Source organism: Oncorhynchus tshawytscha, linkage group LG03 (assembly GCF_018296145.1).
Source record: "Oncorhynchus tshawytscha isolate Ot180627B linkage group LG03, Otsh_v2.0, whole genome shotgun sequence".
Lineage (NCBI taxonomy): Eukaryota > Metazoa > Chordata > Actinopteri > Salmoniformes > Salmonidae > Oncorhynchus > Oncorhynchus tshawytscha.
The window spans coordinates 16,595,089-16,620,388 of NC_056431.1; the positions used below are offsets into that span (position 1 = coordinate 16,595,089).

At 43.0% G+C, this 25,300-nt stretch overlaps 1 protein-coding gene across 3 annotated transcripts; it reads right to left on the reverse strand.

Annotated features, from left to right (window-relative positions):
- Window positions 1–875: 875 nt before the first annotated feature.
- LOC112228662 (CREB-regulated transcription coactivator 2) lies at window positions 876–25,192 on the reverse strand. Of its 3 annotated transcripts, none has more exons than XM_024394191.2 (14): window positions 24,805–25,192; window positions 21,396–21,497; window positions 21,076–21,186; window positions 20,809–20,870; window positions 19,639–19,707; window positions 19,132–19,232; window positions 18,912–18,938; window positions 18,664–18,793; window positions 17,548–17,786; window positions 15,248–15,726; window positions 14,053–14,550; window positions 4,530–4,604; window positions 4,189–4,390; window positions 876–3,935 (listed from the first exon to the last, which is right to left on the reverse strand). In XM_024394191.2, the coding sequence occupies exons 1-14, from the start codon at window positions 24,976–24,978 to the stop codon at window positions 3,736–3,738; spliced, it is 2,469 nt and encodes an 822-aa protein (XP_024249959.1). In that variant the 5' UTR covers window positions 24,979–25,192; the 3' UTR covers window positions 876–3,735. The 3 variants fall into 3 exon arrangements, with proteins under 3 accessions (XP_024249959.1, XP_024249949.1, XP_024249967.1); XM_024394181.2 differs by having other exon boundaries at window positions 18,888–18,938; XM_024394199.2 differs by lacking the exon at window positions 18,912–18,938.
- Between the last annotated feature and the right edge of the window lie 108 nt (window positions 25,193–25,300).

Consider the following 25,300-nt stretch of genomic DNA (forward strand, 5'->3'; position numbering starts at 1 on the left):
AAACCATGAGCAATTATTGCTCCTTTTCGCAGTAAAAAAAACTGCAGTGTACATAATCAAACTTTTGGATACACATGATAATTTTGGGCTCCCGAGTGGCACAGCGGTCTAAGGCACTACATCACAGTGCTTGAGGCGTCACTACAGACCCTGGTTTGATTCCAGGCTGTATCATAACCGGCCGTGATGGGGAGTCCCTTAGGGCGGCACACAATTGGCCCAGCGTCTTTAGGGTTTGGCCGGGTTAAGCCGTCATTGTAAATAAGAATTTGTTCTTAAATGACTTGCCTAGTTAAATAAAGTTTAAAAAAAATATATATAATAATAACCTGAAGAAAAGTGACTGATATTTATCTGAGGCATTGCGTAACATTGTCACAGATTCTAAATCAAACAACTGGTAGAGCAAACATGCTTCACCCTGGACTAATCAAGCAGGACTACCAATGGCGGGCGTGCTCTTGTGCAGAATAACAGTAAAATGACTTTCTCTGCATTTCATGTCTGTTCTCACACCAGGTGAAGATCATATAATCATCACACCTCTCGAGTCAACTGCCAGCGCTGACACTGAAATTAACTGGTACTTCATCAGAATACCCTTCAGACCAAATCCAAAATATACTACTCACACTTACATGATTCCTTCTAAACAGACAAGACATTTCATCCACTCTTCAGTCCAATTTTTAAAAAAGCCTCATTCAAATCTCCATTATATAGCCTATCAATTCAAATATCACTTCAAAATAATATTTTCAGTTTTGGTTGGGAATGGTCCACAGTGCAGTACTAAACAAAATCAGAAAATACAGGAAACATGCCACAGAAAATAGGGAACACAGGACTAAGCAATGCAGAAACACTTTCAAATATTGATTTTCACACCAACTTTATTTTTATACCTCCCCTCATTAATGGCTAAATTGGAAATGCATTATTATGGCTCTTCAAAACGACTTGTGGGCTTGCCAATACCACCAGCCCAGTAAGAAGCAAGATATACACCAAGGCACAACGTTGGCTCACAGTGGTAAAAGGGGACTTTGCAAACCCACAATATTACTGTTGGATAGGAGGCCGTAGTGAATGGGTTTTTCCATAGGTTTGATACTCAAACCACTTCAACCACCACTCCCTGTCAAAACAGATTTGCATTTGGCTCATATGATCAGTGTAAAAGCAATATGGTTGAAATAAAGCATACCGGTAATTAGAGGTACTTCAATATTTGTCAATAAGGGGGTTAAACTCTATGTTAGCACAACTTCAGAACAGCACTACTTCATTTTAGGATGGATGTTACCACAAATCTGATGTAACAGTTGCATACAGCTTTCTATATCCAAGTTGCAATGCTTGTGTTTATTAAGTCTGTCAAACATGGCCTCTTTCAGTCCACACTGGAAAGAAGGGCTGATTTCCATAATCTTTGTCATTATGAAAGTTAAACGATATCATCTCAAGCGCTCTAACTTCCTGTTGCTGCCACACAATGTCAAACTTACAGTAGTCTTTAGACACCAATATCAAATTGTCACCAAAGCAAAATGACCATTTAAAAACGCAAAAAAATATTTTACAAAAAATGTATTTTTCGCTACAATAGTATGATGCAAATGTACTCTCTGAAAAATTGTATTTGACAACTCCCAGACAGTCACAAGACATGCACAAGAACATTTTGCATAGCAAATGGACTACATTGTTCAGAATCTGTTGCTTTTCAAATCATGCAACCGGTTTCAGGGTGTTGCGGAACCAAACGGCTTCTCTTCTTAAATATATTCAGTTATTTATACATTTATATACAAAGACCACCTTTAATTAAAAAATAAAACTTCATAGTAATAACTACTTTGTTAGATAAAAATATGTTACTATAATCTGGCTATGGCCCTTGCTGTGGCAAGACAGGTGCAGCAGGTGGGAGGGGTTAGAGGTGTCAATCACAGTGGCTAGGATTACCTGACTAAAACGGACACTAAAGCTCCAAGGCCTTAGGATAGTAGTAACAGTTACAATACATACTATGGCAAAAATGTTGCTATGCATTCACATGGTTTTGGCCTTGTCGTTTCCCAATTACTAAATGATAAAACATACAACTCATGTCATTGAAATGTATTGAGGGCTTTTGTCCCCTCTTTCTTTTTCATGTCAACAATGCCAATTCTCTTGATGGAAGGCAGACACTGTGTGAATAGTACACATTTAAAAACAAACAGTCCCTAGTTGCTTCAAAGGGAATGTGTAGAAGAGGGTAGGTCTAAGATCTAAGGGGGAGCTAGCAGGATAGCAGGCACACAGAGGTGGTACATAGCAAAAGGTCCACGGCTTAAATTTACAGAGAAGCTCCATGGTATAGAAGCAGGCTGACAGAATGGCAACAGCTGCCATGTTGGGACATATATAAAAAAATATATATACACAAATGTTTGTCACATACACCAGATAGGTGCAGTGAAATGTGTTATTTTATGTGTTGTTTTTAATAGACAGGATAATGGACTCTAAGGACTACTTGATTCAATATGAGGACAATATCCTTAGACAATCGATTTAGTTATTTTTTAGATTCGGAACGATCAAGACGATTCGAGTTAACAGACGTCAAATGAGAAAGGTCAATTTAGCTGGGTCTAGAACAGACAGTGATATTCTTACAGACGAATATGCTGTCCAGACACTAAAATGGCCCCGTAAGTGCCAACTTGTCCCAAGGGACTGAGAAAGTCACCTCTCCAAAAACACACTTTCTTCTCTTTGTCCGTTGAAACACTGAACTCTATCTGAACTATAGCTAGCTAGGTCCGCCATTGAATTACCTTCACCAAACTTAAATAAAATGGAAACACTTAATGGCATGTCAATTGGCCACTATTGGTTGAACAGTCTCTGGTTGGGTTGATGTAATCCAGAAAATACCCCAGATCTACTGTATGTTCTTGCAGTAGAATGATGGCAAACATAGCTGATATTCTAGCCTCCCGATACTGGCGTTGGAATGATGGAACACCGACAGACAAAGCCGAAATACCAGTCGGAAAAGTCCTGTCTTATAGAATGCATATTATATGGTTTTCAAGACAGCATTTTCAAGTGTAACTGACCTCATGCGTGATCCCTGCATTTATGCATTATCCGAAGTGCATTTGTTTACATGCAGATAAGACTCGTACAAGCTAATGCCGATATTTGATTTTTTTCTCTTCAGCATCATAAGTGCGTTTTCGATAAATGCCTGGATGTAGCGGAAAGAACCTTTAACAAACTTGCGCCACGACTGACATGTCAGTCATGTCCTCGAACCTTCCCCACCACCACATCACCTCACAAAAAGCATGTGGAGAGGTCCCCACTAGACCAGGTGCCTCCAACTCTGGTCCTGGAGAGCATGTAGAATTCTATTCAAGCCCAGGACTAACACACACGATTCAAATAATCAAGGTACAGATTGAAGACTGTGATTAGCTGATTATTTGACAGGTATATTAGTACTATGGTGGATCAAAAGCCTGCTCTCCAGTTTCTCTCCGGGACCAGTCAGAGAACCCTGCACTAGACTGTCCAAAACCTCCCACCTGACCTCGTATTCGCAGATCCTGTGGTTGGGTCAATCACCAAGGAGGGGGAAGAAAAGCAGGGCTCAACCCCACCTGTTCTGCTTCAGCCCGGGGTTGTTCCAAGCCCCTTCCCTCCGCACTCCTCAGTATCCACTCCAGGCCGGGGGGGTCACTTGAGGCGGTCGGAGCGGAAGGAGTCTTCCACGGCGGGGTCGGTCAGCATGAGGTCCCCATCCAGCATGCCCAGCCCTTCAAGGGCTAGAGGATCCATCCTGAGGGGGTCATCCAGGGCAAAGGAGTCCATCTCAAACCCTGGCACGTGGGACAGTGCGCTGGCGATCTCCTTGGAGAGGCCCAACGAACTGTCTCCTGGTGAAGAAAGGAGGGCTAGTAATACATAATAATAAATGGTCCATTTTGCAGACGCTTTTATCCAAAGGGACTTACAGTCATGTGCGCATACATTTTCGAATGGGTGGCCCCAGCAGGAACCGAATCCACAACCCTTGACATTGTAAGTGCCATACTCTACCCACTGAGCCACTCAGGATTAGCGTTAGTTGTAGGAAAGCATTCCTCTCCTACAAGGGAGAAATAACCGAAGTGGTAGCCCATATCTCACCTGTGAGGATGATGTTAGGGACGTTGTGGCATCCCTCTCCCCCAAAGTTCTGGTTGTTAAGGTGCTGCCTATCCCCTGAATCGTGGAGCTCCAGGAAGCCATGGTTGGAGTGGTAGGATTCCTCCTGGTCCTTTCCACCACTCCCACAGCCCAAGCCACCATGGTTGAATGACAGGCTGTCTCCCGGAGTCTCCATGTTGAACTGAGACGGGAACAAAACACCAAACGTGAACACAGGCAAACAAATACAGTATAACAGAACTCAGCAATGAAAGCAGAGGTGTAGTAGTCAATATAAATATGAGCCAGAGAGAAATAAAGTGTCTGCAGAAATAGTATACCTGCTGGTTCTGTCTGGAGGCGATCTGCAGGCCCAGGTAGGGATCATTCAACAGAGAATTTAACAGTAATGTGTCCTACAACACAAAACACAGGTACTTTAGTGTAAAAACAGAACACGTCATACCAAGTTGAGTAACATCACCTACAATATGTATTGTAGTAATGAAGTGGGGCTTCATTGATGCTACATCCTACAGGCCAATTTCACTGTGGTGCCAATGTCACAACCCCCTAGCACACAAAGATAGTCTGCTCTCTGGACTGCTATTAATAGAGCCATTCAACAACAGAGCCCAGGATCCATTTCACCTCAATTGGGCATGACATCAGCGTCCCCTCTCAAGTTCCACCCAGCACATTCTGCAGCGAAATAAACTTGTGCGCATGTTCAATGACATCATCTGTCAGAAGGAAGTTGTGAAACAATCTCCAGTGGCTAGTTATGGAGCCGACTTGAGTGAGCATTGGAAATGTATTGAGAAACTATACAGGTCCAGGAAATGTGAAGCATCAAGAAGGAAATTATTGAGCCGAGGTTATAATAATAAGGCCTCCTGAATAGCCCAAGTTCTGTTTAATAAATACAGTACCAGTCCATTTCTTTTTAGAACACCTACTCATTCATGGGTTTTTCTATATTTTTAACTATTTTCTGCATTGTAGACAGTGAACACAAAACTATGAAATAAGAAATCATGTAGTAACCAAAAAAAATGTTAAATGAAAATATATTTTATATTTGAGATTCTTCAAAGTAGCCACCCTTTGCCTTGATGACAGCTTTGTATTCTCTCAAACAGCTTCATGAGGTTTTCCTGGAATGGTTTTCCAACAGTCTGGAAGGAGTTCCCACATACAGTTGAAGTCGGAAGTTTACATAAACAAGTTTTATTGACTCCAACTTAAGTGTTTCAACCACTCCACAAATTTCTTATTAACAAACTATAGTTTTGGCAAGTCGGTTAGGACATCTACTTTGTGCATGACAAGTAATTTTTCCAACAATTGTTTACAGACAGATTTCACATACAATTCACTGTATCACAATTCCAGTGTGTCAGAAGTTGACTGTGCCTTTAACTTAAACCTCTTGCGTCGACCTGAGACGCAGACGTCCCATCTAGGCATCTGGAAATGCAAATGCGCTACGCCAAATGCTAATAGCACTCGTTAAAACTCAAACGTTCATCAAAACACACATGTAGGGCACTGAATTAAAGCTACACTCGTTGTGAATCTAGCCAACAAGTCAGATTATTAAAATGCTTTTCGGCGAAAGCATGAGAAGCATGAGAAGCTATTATCTGATAGCATGCAACACCCCGAAATACCTGAAGGCGACGTAAACAAAAGAATTAGCGTAGCCGGCACTACACAAATAGCAGAAATAAAATATAAAACTTTCATTACCTTGGACGAGCTTCTTTGTTGGCACTCCTATATGTCCCATAAACATCACTATTGGGTCTTTTTTCGATTAAATCGGTCCATATATACCCAAAATATCCATCTATGGAAACTGTGTGATTCAGAAAAAAAGAGTTTCAAAACGCTACGTCATTTTTTTAAATTAAAAAAAGTTGACGATAAACTTTCACAAAACACTTCGAAATACTTTTGTAATCCAACTTTAGGTATTAGTAAACGTTAATAATCTATCAAATTGATCACGAGGCGATGTGTATTCAATAGCTCCACGCTTTCAAATCATCTTCCGAAATCTCTCTTCCAAAACGTCCTGTCGGAGACCGGATGGAAAGTGGTCTCTCTTCCTCGTTTGACCAAAAAACAACGAGAAGGCAATTGACAAGAGTGGTGACATCGTGTGGAAGCTGTAGGACTTGCAATCTCGGCCCTATTTAATTTCGTGCCCCTTGAACAATACATGCAAGTGGCGCATGGATATTTTTTTCAGTTTTCAGTGATCAGTTTTTCTTGCGCTTTTCGATGAAACAGACGCTCTGTTATAGGTCATAGCCGTGATTTAACCAGTTTTAGAAACGTGAGAGTGTTTTCTATCCACACATACTAATCATATGCATATACTTTATTCCTGGCATGAGTAGCAGGACGCCGCAATGTTGCGCGATTTTTAACAGAATGTTCGAAAAAGTAGAGGGTCGACTTAGGAGGTTTTAAACAGCTTGGAAAATTCCAGAAAATTATGTCATGGCTTTAGAAGCTTCCGATAGGCTAATTGACATCCTTTGAGTCAATTCGAGGTGTACCTGTGGATGTATTTCAAGGCCTATCTTCAAACTCCTTTTTGCTTGACATCATGGGAAAAATCAAAAGAAATCAGCCAAGACCTCATAAAAATAATTGTAGACCTCCAGTCTGATTCATCCTTGGGAGCAATTTCCGAATGCCTGAAGGTACCACGTTCATCTGTACAAACAATAGTATGCAAGTATAAACAGCATGGGACCACGCAGCCGTCATACCGCTCAGGAAGGAGAAGCGTTCTGTCTCCTAGAGATCAAATCAAATTTTATTTGTCACATACACATGGTTAGCAGATGTTAATGCGAGTGTAGCGAAATGCTTGTGCTTCTAGTTCCGACAATGCAGTAATAACGAACAAGTAATCTAACTAACAATTCCAAAAAAAAACCTACTGTCTTATACACAGTGTAAGGGGATAAAGAATATGTACATAAGGATATATGAATGAGTGATGGTACAGAGCAGCATAGGCAAGATACGGTAGATGATATCGAGTACAGTATATACATATGAGATGAGTATGTAAACCAAGTGGCATAGTTAAAGTGGCTAGTGATACATGTATTACATAAGGATGCAGTCGATGATATAGAGTACAGTATCTACGTATGCATATGAGATGAATAATGTAGGGTAAGTAACATTATATAAGGTAGCATTGTTTAAAGTGGCTAGTGATATATTTACATCATTTCCCATCAATTCCCATTATTAAAGTGGCTGGAGTAGAGTCAGTGTCATTGACAGTGTGTTGGCAGCAGCCACTCAATGTTAGTGGTGGCTGTTTAACAGTCTGATGGCCTTGAGATAGAAGCTGTTTTTCAGTCTCTCGGTCCCAGCTTTGATGCACCTGTACTGACCTCGCCTTCTGGATGACAGCGGGGTGAACAGGCAGTGGCTCGGGTGGTTGATGTCCTTGATGATCTTTATGGCCTTCCTGTAGCATCGGGTGGTGTAGGTGTCCTGGAGGGCAGGTAGTTTGCCCCCGGTGATGCGTTGTGCAGACCTCACTACCCTCTGGAGAGCCTTACGGTTGAGGGCGGTGCAGTTGCCATACCAGGCGGTGATACAGCCCGCCAGGATGCTCTCGATTGTGCATCTGTAGAAGTTTGTGAGTGCTTTTGGTGACAAGCCGAATTTCTTCAGCCTCCTGAGGTTGAAGAGGCGCTGCTGCGCCTTCCTCACGATGCTGTCTGTGTGAGTGGACCAATTCAGTTTGTCTGTGATGTGTATGCCGAGGAACTTAAAACTTGCTACCCTCTCCACTACTGTTCCATCGATGTGGATGGGGGGGTGTTCCCTCTGCTGTTTCCTGAAGTCCACAATCATCTCCTTAGTTTTGTTGACGTTGAGTGTGAGGTTATTTTCCTGACACCACACTCCGAGGGCCCTCACCTCCTCCCTGTAGGCCGTCTCGTCGTTGTTGGTAATCAAGCCTACCACTGTTGTGTCGTCCGCAAACTTGATGATTGAGTTGGAGGCGTGCATGGCCACGCAGTCGTGGGTGAACAGGGAGTACAGGAGAGGGCTCAGAACGCACCCTTGTGGGGCCCCAGTGTTGAGGATCAGCGGGGAGGAGATGTTGTTGCCTACCCTCACCACCTGGGGGCGGCCCGTCAGGAAGTCCAGAACCCAGTTGCACAGGGCGGGGTCGAGACCCAGGGTCTCGAGCTTGATGACGAGCTTGGAGGGTACTATGGTGTTGAATGCCGAGCTGTAGTCGATGAACAGCATTCTCACATAGGTATTCCTCTTGTCCAGATGGGTTAGGGCAGTGTGCAGTGTGCAGTGTGGTTGAGATTGCATCGTCTGTGGACCTATTTGGGCGGTAAGCAAATTGGAGTGGGTCTAGGGTGTCAGGAAGGGTGGAGGTGATATGGTCCTTGACTAGTCTCTCAAAGCACTTCATGATGACGGATGTGAGTGCTACGGGGCGGTAGTCGTTTAGCTCAGTTACCTTAGCTTTCTTGGGAACAGGAACAATGGTGGCCCTCTTGAAGCATGTGGGAACAGCAGACTGGTATAGGGATTGATTGAATATGTCCGTAAACACACCGGCCAGCTGGTCTGCGCATGCTCTGAGGGAGCGGCTGAGGACGCCGTCTGGGCCTGCAGCCTTGCGAGGGTTAACACGTTTAAATGTCTTACTCACTTCGGCTGCAGTGAAGGAGAGACCGCATGTTTTCGTTGCAGGCCATGTCAGTGGCACTGTATTGTCCTCAAAGCGGGCAAAAAAGTTATTTAGTCTGCCTGGGAGCAAGACATCCTGGTCCGTGACTGGGCTGGGTTTCTTCCTGTAGTCCGTGATTGACTGTAGACCCTGCCACATGCCTCTTGTGTCTGAGCCGTTGAATTGAGATTCTACTTTGTCTCTGTACTGGCGCTTAGCTTGTTTGATAGCCTTGCGGAGGGAATAGCTGCACTGTTTGTATTCAGCCATGTTACCAGACACCTTGCCCTGATTAAAAGCAGTGGTTCGTGCCTTCAGTTTCACACGAATGCTGCCATCAATCCAAGGTTTCTGGTTAGGGAATGTTTTAATCGTTGCTATGGGAACGACATCTTCAACGCACGTTCTAATGAACTCGCACACCGAATCAGCGTATTCGTCAATGTTGTTGTCTGACGCAATACGAAACATCTCCCAGTCCACGTGATGGAAGCAGTCTTGGAGTGTGGAGTCAGCTTGGTCGGACCAGCGTTGGACAGACCTCAGCGTGGGAGCTTCTTGTTTTAGTTTCTGTCTGTAGGCAGGGATCAACAAAATGTAGTCGTGGTCAGCTTTTCCGAAAGGGGGGCGGGGCAGGGCCTTATATGCGTCGCGGAAGTTAGAGTAACAATGATCCAAGGTCTTTCCACCCCTGGTTGCGCAATCGATATGCTGATAAAATTTAGGGAGTCTTGTTTTCAGATTAGCCTTGTTAAAATCCCCAGCTACAATGAATGCAGCCTCCGGATAAATCGTTTCCAGTTTGCAGAGAGTTAAATAAAGTTCGTTCAGAGCCATCGATGTGTCTGCTTGGGGGATATATACGGCTGTGATTATAATCGAAGAGAATTCTCTTGGTAGATAATGCGGTCTACATTTGATTGTGAGGAATTCTAAATCAGGTGAACAGAAGGATTTGAGTTCCTGTATGTTTCTTTCATCACACCATGTCACGTTAGTCATAAGGCATACGCCCCCGCCCCTCTTCTTACCAGAAAGATGTTTGTTTCTGTCGGCGCGATGCGTGGAGAAACCCGCTGGCTGCACCGCTTCGGATTGCGTCTCTCCAGTTAGCCATGTTTCCGTGAAGCAGAGAACGTTGCAGTCTCTGATGTCCCTCTGGAATGCTACCCTTGCTCGGATTTCATCAACCTTGTTGTCAAGAGACTGGACATTGGCGAGAAGAATGCTAGGAAGAGGTGCACGATGTGCCCGTCGATGAACGTACTTTGGTGCGAAAAGTGCAAATCAATCCCAGAAAAAAGGACATTGTCAAGATGCTGGAGGAAACCGGTACAAAAGTATCTATATCCACAGTAAAACGAGCCCTATATCGACAAAACCTGAAAGGCTGCTCAGCAAGGAAGAAGCCACTGCTCCAAAACCGCCAAAAAAATGCCAGACTATGGTTTGCAACTGCACATGGGGACAAAAATCGTACTTTTTTGGAGAAATGTCCTCTGTCTGATGAAACTAAAATAGAACTGTTTGGCCATAATGACCATCATTATGTTTGGAGGAAAAAGGGGGAGGCTTGCAAGCCAAAGAACACCATCCCGACCGTAGAGCACGGGGGTGGCAGCATCATGTTGCGGGGGTGCTTTGTTGCAGGAGGGACTGGTGCACTTCACAAAATAGATGGCATCATGAGGTAGGAAAAGTATGTGGATATATTGAAGCAACATCTCAAGACATCAGTAGAGGTCTACATCGCGTCAAGTGGTCACATGAGTTTTGCTCGTGCAACAGAATTTGGACAGCCATTGTTTCCCCCTCTCCTACTGTGAAGTTAAATTTAGCTTGGTCGCAAATGGGTCTTCCAAATGGACAATGACCCCAAGAAAACTTCCAAAGTTGTGGCAAAATGTCTTAAGGACAACAAAGTCAAGGTATTGGAGTGGCCATCAAAAATCCCTGACCTCAATCTTATAGAAAATATGTGTGGGCAGAACTGAAAAAGCGTGTGTGAGCAAGGAGGCCTACAAACCAGACTCAGTTACACCAGCTCTGTCAGGAGGAATGGGCCAAAATTCACCCAACTTATTGTGGGAAGCTTGTGGAAGGCTACCCGAAAAGTTTGACCCAAGTTAACTTTTTATGGCTGCAGGGGCAGTATTGAGTAGCTTGGATGAAAAGGTGCCCATTGTAAAACAGCCAGCTCCTCAGTCTCAGATGCTAATATATGCATATTATTAGTAGTATTGGATAGAAAACACTAAAGTTTCCAAAACTGTCAAAATATTGTCTGTGAGTATAACAGAACTGATATTGCAGGCGAAACCCTGAGGAAAATCAAAACAGGAAGTGGCTTCTATTTTGAAAACTCCATGTTCCATAGCCTCCCTTTGCTGTATTTAAAGAACTATGAACCAGATTCCTTTTCCTATCGCTTCCTCAAGGTGTCAAGTCTTCAGACATAGTTTCAGGCTTTTATTTTGAAAAATGAGCCAGAACAATAACATCGCGTCAAGTGGTCATATGAGTTTTGCTCATGCAACAGAATTTGGACAGCCATTGTTTTCCCCTCTCCTACTGTGAAAGACATTTGCGGTTGATATATTATTGATTATACATTTTAAAAACAACCTGAGGAATGATTATAAAAAACGTTTGACATGTTTGTGGACATTATGGAAACTATTTGGAATTTGTGTCTGCGTTGTCGTGACCACTCTTTCCTGTGGATTTCTGAATCTAAGGCGACAAACAGAGGTATTTTGGTTCTAAAAATAATCTTTATGGAACAAAAGGAACATTTGTTGTGTAACTGGGAGTCTCGTGAGTGAAAACATCCAAAGATCAAAAGGTAAACGATTAATTTGATTGCTTTTCTGATTTTCGTGACCGAGCTACCTGATGCTAAGTGTACTCAATGTTTTATTGTGCGATCGATAAACTTACACAAACGCTTGGATTGCTTTCGCTGTAAAGCGTAATTTCAAAATCTGACACGACAGGTGGATTAACAAAAGGCTAAACTGTGTTTTCCTATATTACACGAATATAAATATTTATTGTATGTAGCGCTATGCTATTCAGCGGTTGTTGATGACACTTATCCCGATATCGGGATTGCAGCCATAACAAGTTACACAATTTAAAGGCAATGCTACTAAATACTAATAGAGTGTATGTCAACTTCTGACCCACTGGGAATGTGATGAAAGAAATAAAAGCTGAAATAAATCACTCTCTCTACTATTATTCTGACATTTCACATTATTAAAATAAAGTGGTGATCCTAACTGACCTAAAACAGGGATTTTTTTCCTGGATTAAATTTCAGGAATTGTGAAAAACTGAGGTTAAATGTATTTGTCTGTGTATGTAAACTTCCGACTTCAACTGTGTGCTGAGCACTTGTTGGCTTCTTTTCCTTCATTCTGCGGTCTAACTCATTCCAAACCATCTCAATTGGGTTGAGTTTGGGTGATTGTGGAGGCCAGATCTGGTGCAGCACTCCATCTCTCTCCTTTGTGGTGAAATATATCTTACACAGCCTGGGAGGTGTGTTTTGGGTCACTGTACTGTTGAAAAACAAATGATAGTCCCACTAAGCCTGAGTTGACAAGGTAAAAATCTGTCGTTCTGTCACTGAGCAAGGCAGTTAACCCACTGTTCCCCGGGCACCGAAGACATGGATGTCGGTTATGGCAGCCCCACCACACATCTCTGATTCAGAGGGGTTGGGTTAAATGCAGAAGACACATTTCGGTTGAATGCATTTAGTTTTACAACTCACTAGATATCCCCTTTTCCCAAGTGCTAACCAGATGGGATGGCATATTGCTGCAGAATGCTGTGGTAGCCATGCTGGTTAAGTGTGCCTTGAATTCTAAAATCACAGACAAAGCACCCCCACACCATCACACCACCTCCTCCATGCTTCACGGTGGGAACCACACATGCAGAGATAATCTTTCCACCTACTCTGCGTCCCACAAAGACACAGCGGTTGGAACCAGAAATCTCAAATTTGGACTCATCAGACCAAAGTAGATTTCCACCGGTCTATTGTCCATTGCTCGTGTTTCTTGGCCCAAGCAAGTCTCTTCTTATTATTGATGTCCTTTAGTATCCTCTGCAGCAGAGGTAACTCTGGGTCTTCCTTTCCTGTGGCGGTCCTCATGAGAGCCAGCTTCATCATAAAGCTTGACATTTTTTGTGACTGCACTTGAAGAAACTTTAAAAGTTCTTGAAATGTACCATATTGACTGACCTTCATGTCTTAAAGTAATGATGGACTGTCGTTTCTCTTTGCTTACTTGCTGTTCTTGCCATAATATGGACTTGGTCTTTTACCAGATAGGGCTATCTTCTGTATACCACCCCTACCTTGTCACAAGACAACTGATTGGCTCAAATGCATTAAGAAAAGAAATTCCACAAATTCACTTTTAACAAATTGAAATACATTCATGAATCTGGTTGAGAGAATGTCAAGAGTGTGCAAAGCTGTCATCAAGGCAAAGGGTGGCTACTTTGAAGAATCTTAAATATAAAATAGATTTAGATTTGTTTACAATTTTTATTCTACAATGTAGAAAATAGTAAAAATGAAGAAAAAATCCAAACTTTTGACTGGTACTGTATATCCCATGACAGCAGAGTAATGTGTCATATGTAAAGAGATAAAGATATTATACTATTTGATACTTGAGGATGTCACACACTAATTTGCATGGCCAAATGTATAAATAAATCAGCTGATTATATAAATATACAATACAAAATAGTGAGCTAATTCTAGTTAGATGACAGAGTGAACTCTTAAAATATGTCCTGGTGTGACCAGAAGCCATCAGGCTGACACTTGTTATGGTCTTCATAATAGATGTGCAGATGATTACATCATCCGGATCATTCTAGTTGACCTCAGTTTCTATCACAACATTGTGCTTGCTTTAAAACCATGCGTTTACAAAGACATCAGCCCACGCTGGCTGTCATGCCCCTCTGTCCCAGAGTGGTGAGGTAGGTTAACCGTGACGGACCGATAGTAGGAGGACAGAGGAAATTGTGGCTTTATTTCAGCCAATTGGCAGGAGTGTGTTGTGTGTGTATGGGCTGGCACTGACTCCACTCACGTTGTAGAGGCCCAGGTCTGTGGCCAGGGACTGGCTGATGTGCTGCAGCTGGGGAAGACTTCCCTGCTGCCTTTGCTGCTCCATCTGCTGCTGTTGGTCTTGCTGGTCCTGTTGCTGCTGCTGCTGGGTCGACTGGAGGTCTTGCGTCTGCAGGCACTGGGAGTTCTGTCCCTGCTCACCCTGCTTCTCAATTTTGACTGACACCCTATGCTGCTGGTTCTGGACATTGCGCAGGTTCTGCAGGTGCAGCTGCTGGAGGGCCTGCTGAGACTGGGCACGTTGCTGCTGGTGCAGCTGGTATTGCAAATGCAGCTGATGGTGTTGATGCTGCTGCTGTTGTTGTAGTACCACGGACGGCTGGGAGAGCTGTTGTCCTGCCTGAGAGGCCTGCTGGAATGTTGGAGGACCTGGCTGATGAAGCTGCTGCTGGGGTTGGCTGAAGGGGTAGGGAGGGAGCCTCTGGTCCATGGGCAGTTTGCTGGTGTCCAGAGGGACACCCTGGGAGGAGATAAACACATTGATTGGAAATGGAATACAAACTCAATTGGCATGCAGATCAGCCAATGTTATGGTGCCATGTAGGCTTGAGCTGGATACAGTATAAACTATATACTGGGGTATTTTTGAAATACCCATGGCATGATTTTCAATACGTCAAAACAATTGAGTTAGTGTTTTCATCAATTTGAATACTTGTTATTTTTAAATAAACACCTACAGTCAACTTGTGCACTAGGTTAATAGATAAAACAGCATTAGCTACCCTTACATGCTCACGAAAAGGGCAGTTTACTTAAAAACTAGCAGTATTTCAATTTTCTCGATTCATCATAATTAGAAGTACAGCGCCATCTCCCATCCCTGGATTGAGGTACGTTTTCCGAGCCATATCTCGCGCCGGCTCCGTGGCGTCCACATTATGGCATAGCACAGTTCCAACCAGAGAGAGAAGTAATTAACATCTAGTCTGGCTCTTTTGGCTAACTAAGTGGCTAGCTTACAAGATCAATCTTCTTGGTTACAGCAGAGACAAATCCCCTGCTGGATCAAGATCCCTGACATCTACTATTTGTTTTGTGTGCAGCACAGGAACGGTATGAAGGTATAACCATCTGGATACCGCCCAACCCCAGGGCAGTGCTTATTCTGGCCTGTGATTAAGTCATGGTAAAAAGAGAACGTAGGTAGACATTACCTGTGTTATGGAGGACAAGTTAGGAGAGATGGTGGGGGAGAACTGTTTGGAGTGGTGCCGGCGAGACTCCCCTCCCATGGGTAGGATCAGAGGGGAGAGCTGAGCTCGTCTCCGTGGCGACGTGCTGAGAGGCGACTGCCCCTGGCTAGTTAACAAAGGCGAATAAGAGGCACACGAGCCGGACCCTCCCACCCCGCTACTGTAACTAGGGTTACTGACTGCGGTCTGGAGGGACTGGCCACTCAGGGAGGAGTTGCTGAGGCAGGAGTGCAGGGATTGGTTGCTGAGGGAAGACTGAAGGGAGGGGGAGGAACTAAGTGAGGACTGCAGGGACGGATTGCTAAGCGACGAGTGCAAGGAGGTGGAGCTGAGGGAGTTGGGGAAGGAGTGGCTACTGAGAGATGATTGGATGTTGGGGTTGCTTAGCGAGGACTGCAAGGAGGGGTTACTGAGAGTGCCCTGAAGAGATGCCAGGAGACCTGTTCAAATAAGACAAATAAACAGATCAGAATATATAGCTAAATAAAATACGCATTTTCAGTCCTGGTGTGAAAAGTTGTGGTAATGCGTACATAATACACTGGACAAGAATATGTAAAGTTTTGGTCCTATGTTTCATGAGCTGAAATAAAAGATCACAGAAATGTTCCATATGCACAAAAAGCTTGTCTCTCAAACTTTGCGAACAAATTTGTTTGCCATTGAAAAGGAGTGGGACAAAATTGTACAGGCCACAATCAACAGGCTGATCAACTCTATGCGAAGGAGATGTGGGAAATGGTGGTCACACCAGATACTGACTGGGTTTTCTGTTACACGCCCCAACCCTTTTTAGGGACTATCTGTGAGGAACAGATGCATATCTGTATTCTCAGTCATGTAAAATCCATTGATTGAAATAAATTCCTATTGCCTGGTTTCCTTATATGAACTGTAACTAAAATCTTTATATTTTTGTTTAGTATAGAAGACTACGAACATCAAAATTCACTGAAGATGTATTGAGACAGTTTGTCTCCTGGCGATCATTTCAGGAGGTATAACGCTAGCTCAGTCCCCTGAAGAGGCCCTGAGCTGCAGGGTGCATCTCAAGAGTCAAACTAGGTTTCCTTTCATTGTCTCCTATCCTTAATTTGTACTGATGTGAAAGAAATAGAATAATAACAGCAAATATCTGGTAAGCATTCACCATACTGTTTTCACCTGTTTCCATCAGTGACGAAGAGACAAGACGAGAAGAGCAAGCCACCTCAGACTATTGACATGCACCCTAGGCCTTGCCTCTAGACTGAAGTGTGTGGTCGGCCAAATCACCTCAACACAGCTAGGTCAGTAGGGCCATATAAAATCTGTTTAATTTCTTGCCCGATTACAGTTAGTTTTATTTACCCAAATTCCGTAGAGTTTTTCCAGGTCTCCGTTTTCCCCACAACAATGCTTGAACCACATAAGGAGACCACTTTTGAGGTCTGGGAATTTTTTGGGAACTTTTGAGTGTAGTTACCCTTTAAATCCAGCGCACACACAGCAAGAGGCTGTTCAGCTGTGTTCTTGTTATGATAGATTTTGCAAAACAAACACCCACTGGATTGATGCAAATAATCATGATATCATTCTGCCAGGTAGGCATAGGCTTTGCAGTTAACATTTCATTTAGAAGGTTTTTGGGAAAGTCTTTCCATCTACCAGAAGACTGTTTTCATTAGCATCATCGCTAACAGCTTACACAAAGTGGTAACTGCGTGCACCGCACATACACCGACGGGGGAATTCTCGTTGCCTCTTCAGAAAGTTGCAGGAAATACAAATCACTGATGCATTCTGGTCATGTCTTATGATAAACCTGGGCAAATTAATTAATTTTCACTACATTTCGTTGACTCCCTACTAAGTTCAATACATTTTTTTTTACATTGTTGAATTACATTTTATTGTCTAGATTATCTGATTCTGTCCACGTTCTCTGCATCAGGGATTTTTTAGGGCCCTAGGACAGCTACTTCTTCCGAATGCACAGCCCTGCACTTACCCTCCAGTTTCACTTTCTAAATAAATCTTACACGCACCCACCTAAATGAATATCGGCCTGTCTCCCTCTTGCACCAACACCCACTAGCTTCCTCCGTTTGATTCACAACTTAGACATTTTAGCTTGTGTGACAGAAAGGGTTTTATTGTTCCTAGCATGCCTGCATGAGCGCAAACATGAACATACACGCAAGAGAGAGGTGCTGAAGATCAACATGGGATACAATAGCACACACACTCTTCAGCCTCTGTTCCACCGCCCCTCCCTGTACCTGGCGAGTGGCGGAAGGCGTTGCTGGCATTAATGCCCAGCTGGGTGAGGGTGGTGGCCAGGTTGCCAGTGCTGCTGCCCCCACTCAGGGACGAGGGGTAGCCCGGCTCGTCTGGGTCCAGCGGGGTGGGCAGCGGCGACGGAAAGTGCAGGCTGGAGAGGTCAGGCAGGGAGCCCCCCGTGTTCAGGGCTGAGGGGGCATGGGGGGTGCTGGAGTGCTGGTCCGGGGAGGGGAAGATACTGGAGGAGGAGATGGAGAAACTATTTAGAAAGACAAGAGAAACCACAGTGGTCTCTCACATTCGGCAAGAATTAGACACTGTGGTGCGTGTGATTTCCAGACAGATAGGGTGACCTCAGTGTCCAAGAACTAAACTGACTCACACTCAACATCAGCCTCCAGACACACACAGCAAGAAAGAGAAAAGAGAGAGAAAAAGAACAGAAGAATAGACAGAGGGGAGAAAGCGAACGAGAGAATAAATTAGAGGAGAGAGAACAATAGGAAGAAAAGACATGGGAGGGAAAAAGAAAGAGAAAGTCCACTCCACACATTCCAATCTAAACCCCAGCTATAAGAGAAAGATAAAATAATGTGCAACGTAAAGGCTACGGGGGAGTGTAACGTCATGTCAAACAACCCTCTGCATCCCTGATTACACCGACTGCTAGTCATGACCAAGAAGAGGAGGATAGACAGAGGAAGATATTTCAAATGGCTGTTTCAATGGAGAACAAATGGAGATCGAGCTGAGGCTTTTACAGCAACAGATAGTGTTCAACAGAAAATCGGCCATGGATTAATTGGTCATACCTGAGGGCACACGCCAGCCATAGTACAATACTGTGTCTCCTATCAGACTCCCCTCCATATATCGCGGATTCACATTAAATTAAACAAATTACATTAAATGTAAGCAGCAACGACAAATTACATTAGGTCTACATTAATGCACAACATCGCAGGTTTTCATAACCGTGTGTCTCCACTGAAACAGATTACTGTAGATAATTGTGTTCAAACTTCAAAAGCCACAGACATTTCCACATAAGTTATTCTATCCTGTGAGAAAAGCTGTAGAAATTACTTGGATGTGTTTTAGAAGGATTGACTTACTTAATACCGGGAACTTCACAGGACTTGGGTCGAGAAGACAGCAGGGGCAACTTCTTGGTGTCCCAGGGCTTGAGCAGTATGCCCTGATCCAGAACGTTCTCCTCAATGGGGGGAACTGGGTACGGAAACACTGTGGGTGACAAACAACATGATTGAGGAAATCAATTCACTGTCTCCTGGTCACATGGATTTCTTTCAATTGTCAAGATTATTTGTTAGTGTACAGCTAGTGGGACTTTTAGGCTCACTTCTTCTCCCCTCTCCTTCACTCTGACCTAGAGGAGCACAGAGAGACAAGTCAGAGCACTGGGGCAAACTGGGAATGGGCTTAAGGCACAATCACACTTAAGCAATTATAACAATATAGTCATTTAGCAGACACTTATCCAAGTTGCAAACCCTCAACTCCCACTACAATTTGTTAACTAAAAACATATGCTCTTGTTTTAGTCTTTAGTGAGTCCTCACCTGTGAGTCTGCCCTGAGGGGTGAGTGTGTGTCCAGCACTGAAGGGGTCTCCTGCAGGGGGGTTCATCACACTGGTGTGGAGGGCAGAGTCTGAGTTGGTCCTGCATAGAGAAAAGGCATCAGGAGAGGAGAAAGATATATCCAGGGGGTCTCTTTCCATTGCCACATCAACCACAAACACTTTCTCCAAACAGGAACCAACTACTCAAGTCAATCCATGACTCATTAGAAAAGTCCTCCGGTAACCACATCATGACAATCACCACTTGACTTTTACTTCTACTCAGCCACAAACTAACTCCAACTGATATGTTGGAACTCAGTCTTAAATATAAATTCATTCAATATAAAAAAGGATCAACAAATAAAATATACAAGCTTTTGGAAGATCTTTGAATGGCCATCTCGCACTGGCACAATCATCTGTTAATGTCTTCCCCAGGACAGTAAGTTGATGCCCTATGTTGAGGGGGAGAAGAGAAGATAGATGGAGAGGGCGGGATTCACCTGTTGAGTGCCATGGTGGGGAGGCGAAATAACTGGCTTTTGTCTCCTGGGAAGTTGCCCGAACAGTTCCTTTCGTGATCAACAACAAAAATGGCCATTATTCTCCAAAGAAGGATAATACATTTTTAAAAATGTAAAGATAGAAGGCTTGGGACAAACCGCGAGCATAGGAGATGCAGAGACAGAGGGAGGAAAAGAGGGAGATTGACATTCTACAGAACACATGGCCCATCCCATAGATACTTTTCACTCATGTTGGTGGATACAGAGAATATTGAGTGCATTTGTGGGTGTGTGTTACTGCATGCTCATGTGCACAAATGTATGCATTCACAAGAGTGAGCTTGAGCTCATGCGTGTGTGTGCTCATGTGCTTCTGTAAGAATGGCTATTATGAAAGAGGTTCTTAAATTCTCTGCTAAAATGGGGTCTCACAGCGATTGGTTCACATCAGTAGAGCTTACGATGCTGTTTATCAGTGTTTCCAGACCCCAGTGCTGATCTGGAAAGAATCGGACAGACTTGTGCCGACTCCACCATAAACAAACTTCAGGAGCAGCTCCCTCCATTCACCTGATTAATGGAGGCCATTCCCCAAAGTGCAGCATCCAAGCGAGCAGGGATGAGAAACGCTGGTTTAGAGCAGTCTTCATTTTATTCATGTGTCAAAGCAAATGTATATGTCTACTCGACATGCCTTTACTTTTTGCAGAGATTAAGATAAGTGGAACTGTTGGGACGTGTGTAAGAGTCATAATTTCATGTCAAAGCCAGCTTCCCTTTCTCAAAGAGTATGTCCTTTTTCATTTAGCAGAGAAAGAAAGAAAAGAAAAGAAATAAGAGGACTGGCAAGAGAAAAGCAGTGGGAGTTTCTTTCCAAAACTTGAAGAAAAAAAGAGTAAGTGTATTCAGATGCCAGAAAAAAGGGAGGAAAGTGGAGAAAATTAAACAACTAAAAGTTCTGAAAAGCAAATGAATTCGAGGCTATGAAGGAAAGCTCAAATCAGGCGTCTTGTTAGTCAGTCCCAATTGCGTTAGTATGCATTGTTACCTTGAGAGCAAGCTATAATGCTGCAGAGAAAAACAACTAAGCATGATACATCAAAAATGAACAGGCTTCCCTGGGGATACCAATGTCTCTGCAGATTGGGGTCCACTCCAGAACATTACCTTCTCCAACTGGTGTCTGGAGGTGGGGACAGATAGGCTGAGTTGTATGGAGAGCTGTCCACCTGAGGAGCACACAAGTCAAGGCAACAACTAAATCTACTCTTCTCATCCACAATCAGGTCAGCACAACATAGAAAATGACAAAATAATATATTATCAAAGCAGTCCTTTGCCTAAGTATAGCAAAATTCTGGATTAGCTCCTAGATTGTGCTTTGTCGAATACCTCCCAGACTCTGGTCTAAGAGGTATTGTGAAGGATACTTACTCTCCTGTAGGGGCGCACTGGGGAGATGAAGCGTCTGTCCCTCTGGACCCGCTCTACCAGCCCGTGGTGCCGTGTGGAGCGACTGGAGTCCAGGTTAGAGTGGAATAAACCCTAAGAGAGGGGGAAAGATGAGAGAAACAAGTAGGAGAACAGAGAAACAGAAAGGGAGAGAGGATAAAGAGGGGTGCAAGAGAAGAGGGAGAGATGCCATGGTGTTTAAATTGGTGTCAAGTGATTGTATGGATAGATTTTTAGGCTATATATTAATGTGGACCTACACACACACTGAGGATTTTTTTTAAAAGGTGAGCCTCTCTCACCTGAAAGTCGCCTGGGTTCCTGCCGATCTGATTAACGTTGGGTAGGGAGCCCCCATAGTACGGGCCCTGGGTTCTAGCCAGACGCACTTTCTGAGCCTGGATCTGGAGAACAAAGAGGCAATGGAGACTTTATGAATACCTAATGTCTTCTGTAAGACAAACTGCAATACTTGTGTCCTTGAAATATTTCACTGCTGGATTGCTACATAGCCTACACAGTGACAGATGCCACATCAGTGGATTGAGATAATCAAATGGGTAACAAGATCATCAAGAGTTTGTTGTTGTGTGCTTTATCACCTGCAAAGCTGTGGTTGTCCTATGTCACAATAGAATGTTTGAAATGAGCTGGCCCATTCTTTTAGTAAGACACTGTCTGGCCATTTTCATTAATGACACAGGCAAACATCTTGGTGTCTTTTCAGACCTTGTTCTTTTGAGTAAGAACTTGACATGTTATAACGTTCTGTCCTGCCTCTGACATCTTTCATGCAGTCTCTCAACCTTTAAAACAGAGGGCAGTGAGTTCATCATTGTAAAAGATATGGACAATCATTCACAGGGAAAACCACACGTACTGAGGAAAAGCTGCTAAATTATTATTTCTAAGAAAAATAAGAACTTTAACAGTCACAAAGCAACAACATCCCCACCAGCATATTGGATATTGATAACACCCAGGAGTTAACTAATACATTTCTAGTTGGACAAAACATTTCCAGCGAGGTGACAGTGAGAAAATACTGCTTTGTGTACCTTTGTGACATTGGCAGTGTAAAATATTATGACAGCAGAACAATTTGAGACAAGGTCTTCATAGGACATAAGATTAAATCTGCTCTTACAACGTTCCCTTCCCTTCTGAAATTGATTAATATGAACCACTACTGTTCCAGAATAGAGATTAGATAGACCTACTGTGTCATATTTTACAAACCAATCTAAAAATGCCCAAAAGCATTAAAGCTGGAATCCTTAATTGTGAAACTGCAATATTACAACAAAGAAGTTAACAAACACAGTTTCTTTCCCCTCTGACATCACTGCACCAGTGATAGAACAGCAGAGTATGTGCAACAATTTTTACTATGATGGGTGACGCTCCTCACCTTCACTTCGTCAACAAAACAAATGCAATAACAACGACCATGGGGCGGAAGGTGAAGCTGTTTCCCCTACTGCAGATTCAATCCCCTCTCTTTTACATAGGCCTAGCCACAGGCGAATAGGATTACAGTAGCTAGAGCTTTCAGTATTCATCACACTGGTGACAATATGAATTCTCCACACATATACAGGCTGTACAACCAAACTGATGAATAAATACAATACATGAATGGAAGTGGGCAAATCCACGGTAACAGATTCACACAGACTCAGATTAATACCAAACAAAAAAAACATTGATTTATAAGTTTAACAAACCATAGAACTCTATTCACAAGTACTAGTTAACAATTTCCATTGAACATTTTACAAAAGCACATTTACAGGATGAACTGTGCAGATACAAAGTCTGGAAACAGAATAAAACCGAGTGAGAATTTACCGAAATTCTGTTATCAAACTTTGAACCTGCACAGTTTTTCCAGTAGATGTTTTTAATTTACTGAGTAAATTGTTCAAAGTAGTCATTGTGCAAAGAATTGCATGGTTTGTTAAACTTTGAAATCAATTGTTTTTGTTTGACATCCATTTTAAAGTGAAGTCTCAGCATAATTCTGTACTACTTTACTACATAGTTCGTGCCTGCTCACTCTCTCACATACGTTTCGCAGCATGCTCCGCCCCCATTTACCGGTAACTGTGCCCCTGCCTTGCTATTAGGCTGATTGGACCACCCTGACAAAAAGTATATTAGATGGGGAGGTTGTAAAGGACAAGACTCAACGGATTTCCCAGAAAAGGCAGTGGTTGAGATGGCAATGGGGATTTACCGTGAATGAAGGAAGTAGGGTGTTATGAGCGGTTGGGATGAGCCACGACTTGAGCCATTGAATGTGCTGCTCAACAATGCAATTTATGAGAGGGTGAGTCTTTGGGCTCCAGAGTGGCGCAGCGGTCTAAAGGCACTGCATCACTACAGTCCCTGGTTCGAATCCAGCCTGCATCACATCTGGTCATGATTGGGAGTCCCATTGGACAGCGCATAATTGGCCCAGCGTCGTCCGGGTTTGGCTGGGGTAGGCAGTCATTATAAATAAGAATTTGTTCTTAACTGACTTGCCTAGTTAAATAAAGGTTTAAAAAAAAATTTGAATCACTGATTTTGATTTGCCCTCTTCTCCTTTCTATTCCTCCTTCTCAGTCTCCATCACATACACCTCAAAATGTATAGGCTATTTGTAGAGGGGGGAAATTGTGGGAATTAACATGTTTCTAAAAGATTGAATGTTCAAAAAAAGATGTTCATAAATTCATTAATAACCAAATTAATAATTTTTATCTGTTTGAAAATCAGTTCAAGCGTATTTACTTAAAATTGAAAGATCCTTAGAATAAACTCTGGGGTGTATACATTGTCTTGCAACGGAAACCTGTTTAAGAACCAAACGTACACAAACAGAGCAAACGATGAAAAACGGGGGAAGACCTACCGGAATTTGTCCAATAGAAACCCTCGTTTTCGTAAAAAAAAAATGTTTGGAGTAAACGGCTTGCATCAGAATCGGCGTAATTAATACAGCCGTGGAGTTCCTATAAACACACCATTTTGTGAATGTTAAACTCAGTGGAAAAATAATTGAGTTGGTTGCTGTATGCCAAGAGTTTGCAATCTGTTCTGGTTGACAGCAGCCACTATGAACCACTTAACTTGATGTACAGTCTTATTTGACAAACTAGCTAACTAACTCAGCACTGAAAAGCTAACGTTATGCCAAAACATGGCTGGTAACTAACGTTATCAACCAGTCACACAGTTCAGCAGTTCTTACGTAGTTTGGTTTGTAAATGTAGGAGAAACGAAAATATATTAAAAAGTTGTTTAACTCTAATGTCTCGTTAACATTAGCTTGCTGAGTAGTTAGCTAGCTAACGTTAAGTAACGTAACGAACTAGTTAACGTTAGCTACCGAATTTGAAATACTATTTAGCCACAGGTGGCTAACTCGTTTATTTACGCTAACGTTAGTTCACTAGCTCGCTGGTTCGCATGACACTTTTGACAAGTTAGATAAGATAGCAATCAACATCGTAGTTAGCTAGTTAACGTTAGGTGAAATAACTAGACATTCAAACTCCCAACAGATAAAAGGCAAATCGTGGATAACGTTCATTCTTGACTAGAGTTAGTTAGCTAACGTTATATTAGTTTATAATGTTCGTATTTTTTTTTGTTTACCCTCTTGACAAGCCCCGGGCCTGTACTTACTCCAGCTTTGCTCTCTTGCCTCCCCCTCCGACTTACCCTGGTAGAGGTGATGTCCATCATAACCTCCTGAAAAGCGGCAGTCTCTTCAGCCTGACGTTGGGTATGTAGAGCTATTTTCTCGCTAAATTTTCGAGGGTTTGATGCCCCGGACCCAGCACCCGAACTGGGTCCTGCTCCGGGTCCACAACCGCCTACATCCGTAGCAGACATATTTGCCGAACGACTTCACGCAGTGGGATGAACTGACTTGGTCGTCACGAACGTTAGTTACCATAGCCACAAAGTGATAAGGGCCGCCTATTTCTACAATTGATCTTCTTAAAATGTTATTTTAAACCTAACATGAACAACACAGTTAACCTTAAACGAAGACCAAAAAGCTATTTTTTGTTTTTATGAATTTGTACGATAAAGCCCGTTTTTACTCTGTGGTAACTAGCTAGTCGAAACCATCTGACTTGTGGGAGGACAAGAGGGGAGGAGAAAGTCAGAGCGCCCAAACGCAATCTGGGACGTGTAGTTTATTTTTATT

Coding starts and splice junctions, on each gene's coding strand:
- LOC112228662 (XM_024394181.2), bottom strand. CDS start 24,978: ATGTCTGCTACGGATGTAGGCGGTTGTGGACCCGGAGCAGGACCCAGT. Junction 17,787..18,663: donor TGTGAAGTTCCCGGTATTAA/GTAAGTCAATCC, acceptor CTCCTCCTCCAG/TATCTTCCCCTCCCCGGACC. Junction 4,605..14,052: donor CAGACCTGGGCCTCTACAAC/GTGAGTGGAGTC, acceptor TTTGTGTTGTAG/GACACATTACTGTTAAATTC.